The sequence below is a fragment of the Ipomoea nil genome, unplaced genomic scaffold (assembly GCF_001879475.1).
Source record: "Ipomoea nil cultivar Tokyo-kokei standard unplaced genomic scaffold, Asagao_1.1 scaffold2805, whole genome shotgun sequence".
Classification (NCBI taxonomy): domain Eukaryota; kingdom Viridiplantae; phylum Streptophyta; class Magnoliopsida; order Solanales; family Convolvulaceae; genus Ipomoea; species Ipomoea nil.
Genome location: NW_017619233.1, coordinates 3,908,709 through 3,924,823, shown reverse-complemented (window position 1 = coordinate 3,924,823; position 16,115 = coordinate 3,908,709). Strand labels below are relative to the sequence as shown.

The window sequence follows — 16,115 nt, the reverse complement described above, 5'->3', positions numbered from 1 at the left end:
GACTCACATAAAAAAATAACTTATCAGAGTCCGTCATATCAGAGAAAGATTTAGGAGTATATATAGTAAAACTCAAAAGAAAATAAAATAAGAAATTAGATGGTGATGTGGAGGAGTTGTACCCACAAAATAAGGAAAAAAGGAGAGAACCATTGTGGATGTTGTCAAAACATTAATAATGAATAAATGCAAATCCCTGTACAAGTATTAGATCAAATAAAACTAGCAGCAACTGTCCTGTCCTGTCCTTCCAAGTCCAGCACCCAAAAAACCAAACTCAATTGTTTTACGAGTTTTATTACATGTATTCCCAAATTCTACTCCCTCACTCTCACTTTTACTCTTTGATGTGGTAGACAATGATAGACTATTGTTATTATGCGGGTTCTAAAAGAAATGTTTACATCAAGAATATAAGAGTGGAGTAAAATTTGGGAGTAGAACTTGGAGTCCTTAAAAACCAAACCAGCATCCTTCAAAAACCAGTGGAACATAGTATTTGTCTGTAGAAATCAGCTATTAACACAAATAGAATCTGCAACACAAAATTTTCAGAAACTCCAGCAGCCAAAAGAAAGCAGCTAGCTATTCGCAACATCCTCGGAACTCAATTCTAACAGTCCCTGAAATCCAGTCCAGGATCCTCCCGAAAACCATTCCAACCTGAAGCAGATAATCATGATGTCTGTACCAAAAGTCAGCCATTAACACAAACAGAATCTGCAGCAGAGAGTTATCAGAATTCAGAATGGATAAAACCTAATATGCTCCAAAACTACAATTTCTATGTTTCCATAACCACCAGCATCATCATAACACATTCCAAACTTGTGGTTTTTGTAGGGGTAAGAAGCATTTCCCGATCGACAATGGTTGTGGATGACTGCCCCTTTTCCTCCACTAGAACACTTTGATCGTAGGCTTGTTTTAAATGAGTATTCATGCTTATCATTTCCACTCAATCCTACAAGTATTTCTTACATTATGATCCGCTAGTGCGGGAATCCATATCTTCAGTGCTCGATCAAGCACGATCCGCTCTAGCGTCTCGCATCCATGCACCAAATACACCAAATCAGAAACCAAGAGATTTTTACAATATCTCAAAATAAGCTCTTTCAATGATTCGTGATTCTGGAAGGAGCAAATCCCATTACCAGTAACGAATTCACAACCTGTCAAATTAAGGGACGTCAAGTTCTTGCAATTTTGAGCCAAAGATATAAGCGTTTGATCCGATACATTTACAAGCCAGGATAAATTCAATCTCATCAGATTTCTCATTGCAGCAAAAGCTCTTGCACTAATGTCAGTCACTTTTGGCCCACAGTCCCCCAAATCTAACCCCTCCAAACAACTCAATTTCATCAAACTCTCAACCCCAGAGTCTGAAATCCGATCACATTCAGCAATCATCAATTTCTTTAAGGTATGACACAAAGGCCCTAAAGCTAGGGACTTCAAACCCAAGTCCGATATCAAGCAACAACCCTGCAAATTCAAACTCTCCAAAGAATTGGCTGTCCCAATAGATCTAAGCCCTTCATCAGTAACCCTTCGACAGTAACTCAAGTCCAAAACCCTCAAATTGTGCGCAAAATTAACCAGTGAAGAAACCCCAGCATCTCCTACACCACTTCTTTTCCTCAATAAAACCGAGTTTAAATCACAACAGCCCTTTGCAATAGCACGCAGACCCTCATCATCAAAATCATCAAAGCTCAGATTATCATCCGTTTCATAATAAAGTTGAGTTTTTTCCTTGAAATTCAGGTTCAATGACTGAATTATTGGGCACGTCTGGGCCAAAAATTCGACATGGGAATTCGAGATTACCTCAGAACATTCGAATTTAAGAAGATTTGGGTACCTGGGAAGGAAGTTTCGGAGAAGGTTGGGCTCGAAAACGCGGAGATTTGAAGATGTCATGCCCTCGATTATGAACCATTGCTTGCAAACTAGAGAACATGACTTTCTGTCATTTCGGTCTTGGATCCGGTGGAAAATCAAGGCCAGTACATCATCTCCTAGTCTCTCCATTGCCGAGTATGAGATGAGCTCTCATGTATGTATTATTCTCAATCTCATGTATGTAATTGGAGATTTTTTTTTTTTTTTTTTTTTGGAGGAAAATTGGAGTTATTATTATTATTATTTTTTGGTTCAAATTCTTATCTTTCAAATTAAAATGGAAACAAATGAAAAATTAAAAAAGGAATTTGGAAACTCAACAAATAATAATAATAATAATAATAATAATAATAAATTGTGTGCTCCACATGTTGCAATTCATCCCTAACCACTACCATCATTATTTATAAACTTTTTTTTTTTTGAAAGGATTATTTATAAACTTTTGTTTCACTCATTTGTGTTAAACTTTTTTTTTTTTTTTGAAAGGAGCATGTGCGGCATTTATTGAAAATATGCTGAAATAGAGTCTGGCAGGCTAGAATCCGAATACATAGTAGTTGACTGAATAAAAGCAGTAGATGCTAAAGTATGAGCTAAGTAATTATCTGATCTAGAAACAAATTGAAGCGAACAATAATTAAAAGAAGTCATACGGACTCTGCAGCTATCAATAGCATAGCCAAGATACGAGCGAGGCGAACTAGTCGCAGATGATAGATACTGTTGAAGCGTTAAAACAATCTGTAAAGAGCTCGACCGATCGTTCTCCACGGTCCCATAACCAAGACAAGATTTCTTTGCATGCGAACGCCTCTGCCATAAGCGGGGAGAAGCAGTCTGTCATAGGTGCAGAAAAAGCTGAGATATACATTCCTTGTTCGTCGAGGAGGATCGCCCCTACAACTACAAAAAGCGGCGTCGAAGTAGCACCGATTCCGTACTGTAGTAGGGCCAACGTGGGGTGTGGCCGTACGTGTGGCTGCTATGCTCTGGCTCGGCAAGACAGTAGGCGGAAGGCTTCGTGGTGCAGCTGTAGCGGCATCCGTAATATTGGGCAGTGCGACAGTGGTATCCTGGCCTGGGGTCACATTTGTGGCGTTGACTCCACCAGCGTGTTCGGCCACCAGGTGTCCCCGGTCGGGGTGGACAAGCCGCCACGACTGTACAGCTGAGAATGCTGCAACAATTATTTTCCGTGGCCTCGACAAGCATGCATCCCATACAGCCCCATTTCTTGCTCGCCATATATAATATAGTAGAGCCACTGCATAAATAATCTCATTATCATCTAGAACATTCATAATTCACTAAACCAATCATGAAAAACATTTGTCACACTATTTGTCATTTGTGTTAAACTTATTTGTCACACTATTTGTCATTTGTGTTAAACTTATTTATGCATCATATTACTTATCTCATTACCAATCCACTCATCACCTACCTATCACACCTTGCACCCATCTACCCACCTATTCATCATATGTAATTCCATTATAATCGTTGTTTTCATCCATTCACTACTATTTACTTGTGTATTCTAGCCCTACTATATATATATATATATATATATATATATATATATATATATATACACCTCACGGTAATCTAAATACATACTAACTACTCCAACTACATATATTATCATCTCTTTTTTACTTTATCCACTGTCATTTTTTTACGGTACCTCACATTTACCTAGCTCAAACATAGGGCTAAATGTTGTTCTAATATTCAACTTAAAACTTAAAATTTGAATAGAGTTTTAGATTTTGAGTGAACCTAATTGGTTATTGATTTAAATTATTTTGCAGTTATGGTGTATCGTAACATACATTTGGTTTGAATATTGATGAATATTTAAATTTCACAAATAAATATGTTGATGATCAAAATTACAATTTATAAATACATACAATTATAAAGAGAAAATTTTAAATTTGGTCCCATGACGGTTAATTTCAACACCTAACTTTTAAAAGTGTCAATTTAGTACCTTGAGTATGTAATTTTTGTCAATTTTGGACACTCCGGTCAAATTATCGGCCAAATTTGACGGGAAAAATTTAATTCAACATTTAGTCTATAATCTGAGGGGAAAAATGGTCTTTTGATCATTTCTCCTAATTGTTGTTGACCCAGTTCATACACATTTGACCAGGTTCGACTTTAGCTTCTCCGATTTACATATCTTCGCCGAGGTTTTGGCGTCATTATCCAACAACGGGCTGCTGGAGGATGGCGGTTGGCACTGCTGCATCGGCATAACAACTTAATCATTAGTATCCACGATGCTGCAAGAGATTAAGTTTCAGAAAATGCTTGAACCTCCGCTGGAACTGCTCTGGCTCTTGCCGAACGTGGAATTCAAGGTTGTCGAGCGCGGCGGGCCGCTCTTTTCCTCGGCACCGCACTTCTTCTTCGCGAAGAGCGAGCGAAGGAAGAGGATTTCTGATCGGCGTCGACGCTGCGCCTTCCGTCATGCAGCTCTTCTTCTTCTTCAAGATGAACCGGGTCAACAACAATTAGGAGAAAGGATCAAAAGTCCATTTTGCCCCTCAGATTATATACTAAATGTTGGATTAAATTTTTCCGGCCAAATTTGACCGGAGTGATCAAAATTGACAAAAATTACATACTCAAGGTACTAAATTGACACTTTTAAAAATTAGGTGTTGAAATTAACAAAGTCCCTATAGTCATGTGACCAAAATTGAAAATTTCTCTAATTATAAAACATATATTAAAATAAATATTAATGGAGTAATAATTGAAATATATATTTCACCTAAACCAACTATGTCAGAAAATGATGTCACCCATACAAGGCCTGATGTTGTAACTAATGTCGTGAAATAGAATCAGGTTTCAAAATTTCTAAAAACAAGGAAATGATTTTACTTTTAAACCTCTATGAGATCCATAATAGCAACCTAGAAGGTGTAAAATCCAACACGCCACAAGGAAGAGTACCTTGATAAGTGAAAAAATTCACAAGGTTTGATTAAAACTTGAATTTTCAAGAGAAATAACCGCCTAGGTTTTCTTTTATTTAGAGCATCCACATTTGTTGGGGAGAATTGGGGGATAATGTAAGAATGATTAGGAAAGAGAAGATGGGTGGGGAGAGAAAAAAAGGAAAAAAAAAAGGGAAATTAAATTTTTAAAATTAAAAAAAAAAAAAAAAAGAATGTCAGGCGCGTGCACTGCACGCGCCAGTCAGGCGCTATGGTGACAGCCACGCGTGGCTGTCACCTGTGATGGTTTATTTTAATTTTTTGGTGGGGCCCACCATTGTCTGAAATCTCCCTTCATTTGCAGGAGAATTATCTCTCAAATAATTCTTCTCCACATTAGCTATTATCTTGAGTGGGGAGAATTAATGTCTGAAATATCTCCAAATAATCCACAAATGTGGATGCTCTTAGTCTCAAAGCATTGAATGAATGTCACAAGGAGTTGGTGGAAATATTTATAGACATACTAAAGTAAAATGTGTAAGTAATTAAATTACAAAACAAAACAATCTGGCATAAATAAATAAATAAATAAATAAATAAATAAGTGTGTCATCATAGGCTTGGGTAACAAGACTGTCAAAGCGCTTTGAAGACTTCGTTGTGTGAGAAATTGCACTCTCTAGCCTCATTGGAATATAATGTGAACGAGACTGCTAAGATCTACTAAAGAACCCTCAACTAGCTAAAAGCGACCTCTATTATAGTATTAGAATATAGAGCACAATGCTAAACTCTCACCAACAAGTTACAAGTCTAACGCAACGGTGCACTAGTGACTTAGGTCACTCATGATGTATGTTGGACATTGGTGTGATGTTTAGAGAATCTAATATAGGTTTGACCTATTTCTTGATAGCGACCTCGTCACCATGATCACTTTCAACTATGATTTAATTTAAATATTTAGAATGTTCTAATATAAAGTTCGTTGAAAGTGAAAACATTTAAAAGTATAGGGGTCTTGTTAATTTCAGCCCATGACTTTTAAAAGTATCAATATAGTACCTTAACTATGCAATATTTGTCAATTTTGGTTACTCCGGCCAAATTGCCGGCCAAATTTTGCCGAAAAATTTTAATAGTTAAAATAATGAGGGTATTTTGGTCATTTCAAACCTCTTTTCTTCTTCTCCGGCAAGTTCATCCCTTTCTCTCCCGTTTCCGGTGTTCTTTCTCCCTGTAAACCCCATCTTTAATATCATCAAGCCTCCTTTCCGCATCATCTTAGTTCATTGCATTCGCTAGAAACGGGAGAGGAAGTGATGAACTCGCTTGGGAAGAAGAAAAGAGACGTGAATGACCAGAATACCCTCATTATTTTAACAATTAAAATTTTCCGGCACAATTTGGCCGACAATTTGACCGGAGTGACCAAAATTGACAAAAATTGCATAGTTAAGGTACTAAATTGACACTTTTAAAAGTCAGAGACTGAAATTAACAAGACCCCTATAGTTATATGATCAAAATTGAAATTTTCTCTTTAAAATATTTTAGAGTACTATTTTATCAATTTTTTAAAAAATGAGTGATTTAAAAAAAATGATTGAATGAGTTAATAATAAATGATAAAAATTTAAAATATTATAACTTATTTATAACTTAAAATAAACTATAAGTTCTAGAAAAAGTTCTACCAATATATCGTATAATTTACGGATAAAAGTATTATTTAATGATCATCAAGTAATCATCATGTGTATACCCCCACCCATTGAGAAAGGGATGCGTTCTTTGAGGATGATGGTAATTTGAATTGGATTTCAAAACAGACCGGATTTTAAATTATGGCAAAACAAGGAATCATGTACTTTCGAAAGCCGTGTTATCAAAGACCATAAAAAGTACTTTTGCCAAATGATTTTTTGTTTTGTTTTTGTTTTTGTTTTTTGTTTTTGTTTTTGTTTTTCTTTTTTTTTTCGTATGGTTTATATTTTTTCATTGGTCTGAATTAACGAAATAACATTACGAGCGAGCGATTAAAAAACATTCTCAATTATTTGATTCGATATCTGTGTTTTTTTATATTAATGTTAAGAAAGTTGAAATTTAATATTATTATTTTTTATATAAAATGCGATTATACTTTTGAAAAAGAAAGTTGAAAAAGATGAACGGTACTTTTGTGAAACAATGTTAAAAGTTGGACATTACATATAAAAGAGGATGGTACGCCGGTCAACACTAATAACAGGGAGGTAAAAACGAAAATCGTCAACACTAATAACAGAGAGGCAAAAACGAAAACCGTCGATCGATGACTTAAAAGTCCAGAAAGCAATACAAAAAATGGTCATACTTCGGACCCCTCTCGGATGGATTGTTGGAAAAATAGCATTAAAATGACATTTTGAGTGATTATTTTGTGGTACAAATATATGTGGGATCCACTTTCAATTTGGGTCGGGTCAATGTGGATTCAGGTTCTTCGTAGTGAGACGAAGAATTTGATATAATGTACGCTCAAAATGGGTAATAGGTGAATGAGAAATTGATTATCAAAGTGAACCTATTTGAGAGACGTCAAAAACTTAAGTTTAGATGCTAATTAAAAAATTAGCATTTTAACAACTTTCGTTGCCTGCACGAAAGTTTGTGTTAAAAGCTTAAGTGTGATTAAGCTTTGGAAAGTTTAATTGGAATTTGGGACAAAGGTGCATGGATAAGCTTAAGAATTGTAAGCTTTAATTAGAAAGCTTAATTTGGGTTTGAAAGCACAAATTCATGTTGGCACAAGTTTCGTGGCTCAATGATGCATGCACGAAACTTGAAAGCTTATTTTTAAGCTTTCGTGTGGTGCCTTGATTTTTAATAATCTTTGGCTCCTTTTGTGCTCCTATCGTGGCAGCAGCACGAGTCAATGCTTTATGCATTGATTCGTGCTGCACCGTTTCGGTGCTTGCAGACCACTCGGGTGTGGTTTCCGGTCCCAATTCGTTAAACTTTCGGGTTTATACGAACTTCTCGGTCAATCAGATATTTTGAACTAGGTCGTTATGGTTGGTACGAATTAATCGGATATTAAGTTCGTGACTGTTAATATTATTTCGATAATAAGTACGACCGTTTCAAACGTTAGAATTCAATTTTTAAATTGAATTTATGTTGGTTAATGTGTCATGATGATGCTATTTAGTATCAATCTCCTATATAAACATGTTGTGGGAGCAACCTTTTTGGAGATAATGTGAGAAAGAAAGTGAGAAACAACACAAGAACACACACAAAGAAATTCTCTTTTCCTCTCAAAATTCTGCTCCTACTCCATTCTTGAAGCTGTGTTTTGCCCGTGCTCTTGTTCGCCGGGTTCGTTCTTTTGGGTACTCAAACGTCGAACCGTTGTACGTTTTATCCTGGGAGACCTAGCCCACAACGCTCCTAGCACTTTTGGGATGTGGCAAATAAGGTTTTAAGGAAAGAAAGACACTTCGCCTAACTCGTACATTTCTTTCTTCCTTCTCCTTCTTTCTTGTTTAGATTATACTTGTAAGCAAGAATCCGTTCTCCATCTTTTGATATATTCGTGGTTGATATATATTGGTATATCTTTTTCGTAGATATACATGTATATATAACCTTTAAGTCCGTTTATATATATTGGTGTGTATATATATATTTCGGATAAATATCCAATAATATTTTATAGGCTAAAGTGTCATTCCGCACCATGAACCAACATTGATTTTTCATGCCGCACCCTAGTCTTTTATAAGTGTTAATTAGATGCACAAACCAAACAAAAAAAATCATCTAGAACTTTTTACAGGTTACTTATAGGTTGCAGGTTATAATTTGCTGACATGGATTTTTTCTTTTATTTTTCATCAACACATGTAATCAACACAGTCTTCTCGCCCTCCCCTCTCCTTTAATTTGATCTCAGCCGTCAACTTGTAGCTCTTCTCGGGTGCTCCCTTGCTCCCGTCAGTCGTTGTTAATCTTCACCACCCATTTGTACTTCCGGTCAAACCCATCCTCCTTCGAACTCTTGATCTCCGACGTCCAGGTGTACTTCTTGTCCCCAACTTTTGTCTTCTTCTTCTCCCGCTATAACCGGTCAAACTCTAATTTCAGCGTCGAGACCCGATCACACAGGCTCTGTAAGCAGTGGAGGATTCACCACAGTTTATTTCGGGAAGTTCGCTGATTCAACATTGACGGCGATGATAATCGTGGACTTATTCATGTTTAGCATTTCTCTTTTAGCCATTGACGGCGATGATAATCGGGAAGTTCTCTTTTATCGACGCAGAAAGAAGAGTGTTAGCCAACACCCTACTTGATCTCTCCAACTCGATCTCGCCCTCCATCTTCTTCCTCGACGACGGACAACGGTGATGGCAAGTTGGCAACTACACTTTGTCTCGCTTCTAGACGCCGCCAAACACCGTCGTGCACTGCTATAATAATATTAGTTCTTTGTTCTCATTGCCCACTGAGAAAAACTTCTGAATAAGGTAACTCCCAGATTGGTTCTTCAGCAAATTAAATCACACCACGTATTCTATAACCTCAGATAGCACAATCTCAGTTCCTTCATTGTCCAAGAAAACGAGATTATCCTGCAATATTCTGCTCCCATTTTGATCCTTTGCTAAAGAAACTATCTTTCCTCGAATATCCTCAAGATTCAAGGTTCCTTGATGAATTTCATTCTTCTTGGTCAAATTACAGGTCAGAGCATTCGAAAAAGAATGGGCAAGAAAGAAAGGAATCTCCGGCACCGTCAGAGGGTGGTAACGACGGAGCCCGTAATCCGATGACACACGCAGATGGGAGAGAACTGATTCGAGGCCAAGAACATCGGGGGGTTTGGGTAAATCTCCGGCAAGCTGCTCCTCTGCGGTGGAGAATTCTGGTGCGGTTGAGGCACCGTCGCCGGCTGAAGATACGATGGGGTTCTCACTCCCCAGTGCTGCCTCTCCATCACCGTTACGAAAAGGGAATAGGCAAGAAAAAGGAAGGAAAAAAAATCTCAGATTCAGATAGATAGATATTGTTGCTGCCTGCTTGCTTCGCCGGAAGGGAACGCCGGAGCTCACTCCGTCTCTTGTTCCTTCTTCGTCCAGATAGCGAGAGAGAAAGAGAGCTCACGCTGGTGTCAAGTTTTTTTTTTTTTTTTTTTTAATAATTAAAAATGCTTCTGTGGACTCCATCTCTCAGGTTTAATAAGTCCACATCAATACTACCGGCGCCAAGTCATCAACTTTACCGGATAACTTGTTAAAAGTTCTAAATGAAAAAAAAAAAATTAATTTGTGCATCTCATCAGCACTTATGAAAGTTCGTGGTGCGGCATGAAGAATCGCTATTGGTTTATGGTGCGGAATGACACTTTAGCCTATTTTATATACTTATGTGTGTATATATAAATATTATTTTTGAGATATTAAATCGATTTTGGTTCTTTATCACCAACATGGATTGACTTGTATTTCAACAACCGTATCTAGATTCGAACTCTTCAACGTTTACAAAAATTTTGGGAGCTCAGTGTACGATTGTTCAAACTTCTCATATATTTTTTCAACTGTTTTTTGACGGGTGTACTATCCTTTTTTGTATGTAATGTCCAACCCATAACATTGTTTCACAAAAATACCACTAATCTTTTTTAACTTTCTTTTTCAAAGTATAATTGCATTTTATATATAAAAAAATTACATTTCAACTTTCTTAACATTAATATAAAAAATACAGATATCAAATCAAATAATTGAGAATGTTTTTCAATTGCTTCCTCATAAGTCATAATGTTATTACAAAACGGCTTCCAAAAGTATAAAACTTTCAAAATCTTGGATAATAAAACTTTCAAAAGTAAGTAATTCCTTGTTTTGATATGATTTAAAAATCGGTCTGTTTTGGAATCCAATTCAAAAAAGAGTCTCCGGCAAGGTTATGATTCTTGAGAAAGAGAGAGGAAGGAGAAAAGTCTGGGGTTGGGTGGTGGGTGGAAATGCCTAGCGTCGGTGTAAAATTCTCTAGTGTTGTCTTTAAGCATATGTTGAAGCATCGGCTGCAGAACCGAATCCAAAACGTAGATGGAACCGATGGCGCCACCTCATTTGGCGTCACGTCCCGCCCGGAGGAGGAACCGATCGCCGCCGCTAATCCTGTGTTCGCCGACGCCGTCGCCACCAAGGATATACATATCGATCCCTTAACTTCTCTCTCCCTCAGAATATTCCTTCCCGATACCTGCCTCAACTCCCCGGACTCCCATCCCAAGCTCCAATCCAAATCTAAGGACAACGATTCATTTAAAAAGTCGGATTCCTTCTCAGGACCCGATCCTAACCAGCCTCTTTTTCGCCGGAACAGCATTGATTCTCTTGCCTTTAACAATATCGCGGATGTTTCGCAGACGGAGAGGAAAGGTCATAATCGGAGAAATAGCGACGGATGGCGTGACATTGACTTGAATTTGATAAGCGGCGAGAATGGGGTGTACATCGGATATTCACCGGCCGGTAAGAAACCTAGAAAATTGCCGGTGATGTTGCAATTTCACTCTGGCGGATTTGTTAGCGGGAGCAACAATACGGTGGCGAATGATTTGTTCTGTAGGAGAATTGCAAAACTGTGCGATGTGATTGTTTTGGGAGTTGGATACAGGTTAGCTCCAGAGAATCGGTTCCCGGCAGCCTTTGAGGATGGATTGAAGGTGCTGCATTGGTTGGCGAAGCAGTCGAATTTGGCAGGATGTAGTAAATCACAAAGTAGGAGCAAGCGCGGTGGTGGTGGAGGAGCAGATTTGAGAAAGTCTGATGTTCAGGAGCATGTTGCCGATGCCTTTGGAGCATCAATGGTGGAGCCTTGGTTGGCTGCTCATGCTGATCCATCAAGGTTAGTTTGCATCTTTTGGTGTGGTGCTTATTCTCTTCTATTGTGGTAATTTGATTGATTGAACTGAAGATCAAACAGAAATGTGGATTTGACAAGTGTATATCTGTTGTATTGCCTTATTTCTGGTTATTAATGCTACAATTCTAATGCTAGTATGAATAAGCCAAAAACTATAGTGTAGTAGCAATTCTCCCCGTGACTTGGGATTAAGCGCTTATCACTATGCCAAAAGCTATAGCTAATAGCGCAACTTTGCCACATTTGAGACAGGGTGCTGAACTTGGCCCTTTTAGGCCTCCACCCAACGATCTCCCTAACCAGGTGCTGGACTTGGCTCTTCACCGGCCTTTGCCCAACATAGATTGATGTGAGCATGGTGGTAATGAACAACATATACATGGTGCATACGCCCCATATGACTACCTACTTTACAAGTATTCCCAAAATTCATTGGTAGGAATCTTTATTTCCATTTCTCCTTGGTCTTTTCACTTTTGAGACATTAAGATTCACCAAAGTCTAACACACACACACAGCGAAATTCTTCAGTGCCTCCTAGGCTGCTACTCCATGTCTCCTTCCAGAACTGGAAAGTGCAGAGGTATTTTAATCATATTAAGTGATTGAGAACAGAAGAAAAGGAAGTGTATGTTTTGGTCAATAAGCAATTTCCAAATGGCTAGGGTAGATCCTCAAAGAAATTTATATTATCTGTGATCATTGAATTCTTCAGTTATGTGTGGGTGTTTGTGAACTTTCTACAATGTAGAATTCTTAATAGGAACAAACCTATAAGTCTACTTATTTATTACTTGATACGAATGCTAAGAGGCCATTTGCATATGATTTCTAATAAGGTAAATTCATATATTACTTGATGTGTCCTAACCCAGTAACCCCTGCTAAAAGCCTAACACTTCCTGCATCCTCATCTTGTGCAGATGTGTCCTTCTTGGGGTAAGCTGTGGGGGAAACATTGTAGATTATGTGACTCGGAAAGCTGTAGAGGCAGGTAAGCTTTTGGACCCAGTAAGGGTGGTTGCACAGGTTTTGATGTACCCTTTTTTCATTGGAAGTGTTCCAATGAATTCAGAGATAAAACTGGCAAATTCCTACTTCTACGACAAGGAGACATGTATACTTGCATGGAAATTATTATTTCCCGAGGAGGAGTTCGATTTAGACCACCCTGCTGCCAATCCACTTGTCCCGGGAAGGGGTCCTCCATTAAAGAAGATGCCTCCAACATTGACAGTAGTGGCAGAGCATGACTGGATGCAAGATAGAGCCATTGCATACGCAGGGAAACTCCGGAAGGTCAATGTTGATGCTCCTGTTCTCTACTATAAGGATGCGGTCCATGAATTTGCAACAATTGGCATGCTTCTTAATACTCCTCAAGCTCAAGCTTGTGCTGAGGACATTTCGATCTGGGTTAAGAAGTATATTTCACTTCGAGGCCATGAGTTTTCATACTAAGTAAGTTGATGGTTGAGTTATAGTTTAGGTGTCTTCATACTCGATTCATGGTGGGTGGGCTTTTCTCCTGAGGTTCACTCTTCTCCTTGTAAAATATTTTGAGGCGATGTAGCAGGAAACACTGTTGCAGTTGTCTACATTTTTGTACCATCTCTTGTGAATAAAACTTTTTTGTAATGAAATATATCCTAATTCTCTTCCTTTTGTAGTGATTTGAATTCATACCCCAAAGAAATTTACAATACATTCACTAAAAATGGCTGTATATATCTTTTAAGTTTCAATGCCATTTCAATGTATTAGTACAAAATAACAGATGGATTCTAACCTCCAAGGGGCATTCAGAGGAGAAGGTGGAGAAAAAACCATAACAATAGAGTAATTGTTAAAACATGCCAACCAGAGTTCAGTATGTTCCCCGACTTCTAGTTCGAATGTTAATGGCTCTTGACGCCATAGCTCTCAGATTTGCTCTGGCCACTGCAAGGGAGGAGGTCCTCCTGCGTTGTTCCTCCTGTTCCTCAGAATCATCCCTGAAAGCTGCCATGAATTCCTCTCTTTGCAATCTCAATGCCAATGCAGAATCCTCATCCTGGCTTGGCAACTCCCTTCTTGACCTTACACTCACGAAATCGCCTCTACTTGGCCTCCCACTCTCTCTTCTTACTCTACTCCTGCTGGTGTTTGCTCTTCCCAGGCTTTGATGCTGCTGCTGCTCACTTTCTGCCTCTGGACTATTATTATTATTTAACATCCCAACTCTTCGATTTCGACTATTATGATGATGATGATGAGTTCTTGCTGGACTTTGTTGCTGAACTTTACCATTACTAGCTTTCCTTGCTTCAACTTCTTGTGGAAATAATAACTGAATTGTATTCCAGAGAACTGTATTCACAGTGCAAGATCTTCCATTGCTGTAAGATCAAAACTCAGAAGATTATATATACATAATTCATCAACCATGATTCTTGAAACAAACAAACAAACCTTACTGACGCTTACTACATAGAATTGAAACATGTGCTCCATCTCAACTAAAAGTTTAAGCTGATAGTTGGATTGATGGAATCTAAGCAACACAAGCTGATAGTTTGATTGCACATTTATGTTTATATATTATATTATATGCTAAAAACACGGAGTGATAGAGATATCCAAAAGGTACCTGATAAGCTGCCTGCATTTTGGGCATTTCTTCCCGCATTTATCAGCAGCAGATCTCAAACACTTTTTACAGAAACTACAAACCAATTGAATGCAAATTACTCATAAATTTCAACTACTAAATGACTGAATGGACTAGAATTGGTAAGTTAGATTGTACCTGTGTCCACAAGGAGTGGTACTTGGTTCAAAACAAATCTCCAAACAAATCTGCAAATTCCATGGACCAATTTCTAAATTGCAAGATCATAGAAAGAAACAAGCTATAAATACATAATTGAGATTGGGGGAGTAACTCTTACAGCACAAGAAAGTTCTTCACGAAGCTTATCAATGCTGCAGGGGATTGATGGTTCCTTTGCCTTTGACTCAGCATTTCCTCCTTTCTTACTGTCGGAAGTTCCACCGGACTCGGTGGTTTCTGTCTCCTTTTTCTCGCATTCAACTTCTTCGAGATCGAGAACCGTCACGCGTATCTGAGCCCTCCTTTTCCTGGAAACACCGAATTTTAGACGGAAACAATGGAACGCCATGAATACAGACAGAGATGTATGGTAATACCTTCTCGATTTGGTGGATGGAGTGGTGGAATTGAGGAGACCAGTGCGTTTTTTCTGTTCCGGATTTCGGTCGGGAGTGTCTTCTACTACGAGAGACGCCATCAGAAGCGCCTCTTCGTCCCAACCAGCCATCGCCGCCACGGACCGGAACCCAGGGCTAAACAGAGTGCTTGATTTTTCTCCATCTTCAGATTTTGGCTTCTGGGGGTGGGGGCACTCCTCTTCCTTCGCCATTGTTTCTCTCATGTCGGAATTCGCCCTGCGCTAGGGTTTTGAAATAACCGTTAGATTTTGAATCTTTGGGCAGGGCATCCCAGATATAACGGCTATGTTTGAGGGGAGTTATGTTGTGTTCTCAGATGCAGCCAGTACCGTGCACCTCGAAATAATATACACCTTTTACCTTTTACCTTTTACCTGGTAGGCAGAAGAGAATTGACTGAAATAGACAAATATATATTGTGATAAGCGAAAATAGGTAATATTTTAAAATTTAGATTTTCTTTTTGAAAACATTTTAAAATTTAGATAAAGTTAGACAAAACTAATTTGAGATCAAGGACGGATCCAGAAATCTTTTTCAGTGGGAATGAAAAAATTAAAACTAATGAGATATTTTGAAAAAAAAAATGAAACACTTAATAGACCGAGTCATAAATATTATTGATTAGAGGTGAAAAATCAAAATACATTAAGATAAAAAAATATTTAAAACAAAATATAAAATATAATTAATTAGATAAAATAGTTTGAATGGAAAACATATTATAAATCATTCATCTCACTATTAATTAATATTAAAAAAAAAAGTCACAATGTTACAAATAAAAAATTCTATTAGAATTCTCATTATTAATATTAAAAAATGTCAAAAACTAAATTTCACTCATCTCACTATTAATATTAAAAAATAAAAATCACTATTAATATTAAAAAATAAAAATAAAAAAGCCAAAATATTACAAATGTTTGAGGGGAGTTATGTTGTGTTCTCAGATGCAGCTAGTACCCTGCACCGCCAAAGAATATACACCTTTTACCTTTACCTGCTACTCTGCTAGGCAGAAGAGAATTGACTGAAATAGACAAATATACATTGTGATAAGCAAAAATAGGTAATATTTTA

At 37.7% G+C, this 16,115-nt stretch overlaps 3 protein-coding genes across 3 annotated transcripts; 1 reads left to right on the top strand and 2 right to left on the bottom strand.

Annotated features, from left to right (window-relative positions):
• Positions 1–475: 475 nt before the first annotated feature.
• LOC109158089 (F-box/LRR-repeat protein 4-like) lies at positions 476–2,040 on the bottom strand. Its single transcript, XM_019305910.1, has 3 exons — positions 982–2,040; positions 619–720; positions 476–535 (listed from the first exon to the last, which is right to left on the bottom strand). Exons 1-3 carry the CDS (start codon positions 2,038–2,040, stop codon positions 476–478), a joined length of 1,221 nt encoding a protein of 406 aa, XP_019161455.1.
• Positions 2,041–10,831: 8,791 nt separating this feature from the next.
• LOC109157959 (probable carboxylesterase 11) lies at positions 10,832–13,462 on the top strand. Its single transcript, XM_019305758.1, has 2 exons — positions 10,832–11,783; positions 12,725–13,462. The coding sequence occupies exons 1-2, from the start codon at positions 10,894–10,896 to the stop codon at positions 13,260–13,262; spliced, it is 1,428 nt and encodes a 475-aa protein (XP_019161303.1). The 5' UTR covers positions 10,832–10,893; the 3' UTR covers positions 13,263–13,462.
• An 88-nt stretch (positions 13,463–13,550) lies between these two features.
• LOC109157960 (E3 ubiquitin-protein ligase RNF169-like) lies at positions 13,551–15,350 on the bottom strand. Its single transcript, XM_019305759.1, has 5 exons — positions 14,991–15,350; positions 14,732–14,921; positions 14,590–14,639; positions 14,431–14,505; positions 13,551–14,179 (listed from the first exon to the last, which is right to left on the bottom strand). Exons 1-5 carry the CDS (start codon positions 15,233–15,235, stop codon positions 13,669–13,671), a joined length of 1,071 nt encoding a protein of 356 aa, XP_019161304.1. The 5' UTR covers positions 15,236–15,350; the 3' UTR covers positions 13,551–13,668.
• Positions 15,351–16,115: the final 765 nt, after the last annotated feature.

Coding starts and splice junctions, on each gene's coding strand:
- LOC109158089 (XM_019305910.1), bottom strand. CDS start 2,040: ATGGAGAGACTAGGAGATGATGTACTGGCCTTGATTTTCCACCGGATC. Junction 721..981: donor CCGCACTAGCGGATCATAAT/GTAAGAAATACT, acceptor TCTCTGCTGCAG/ATTCTGTTTGTGTTAATGGC. Junction 536..618: donor TGGACTGGATTTCAGGGACT/GTTAGAATTGAG, acceptor TTTGTGTTGCAG/ATTCTATTTGTGTTAATAGC.
- LOC109157959 (XM_019305758.1), top strand. CDS start 10,894: ATGCCTAGCGTCGGTGTAAAATTCTCTAGTGTTGTCTTTAAGCATATG. Junction 11,784..12,724: donor GCTCATGCTGATCCATCAAG/GTTAGTTTGCAT, acceptor CATCTTGTGCAG/ATGTGTCCTTCTTGGGGTAA.
- LOC109157960 (XM_019305759.1), bottom strand. CDS start 15,235: ATGAGAGAAACAATGGCGAAGGAAGAGGAGTGCCCCCACCCCCAGAAG. Junction 14,922..14,990: donor CCATCCACCAAATCGAGAAG/GTATTACCATAC, acceptor CGGTGTTTCCAG/GAAAAGGAGGGCTCAGATAC. Junction 14,640..14,731: donor GTGAAGAACTTTCTTGTGCT/GTAAGAGTTACT, acceptor TGGAATTTGCAG/ATTTGTTTGGAGATTTGTTT.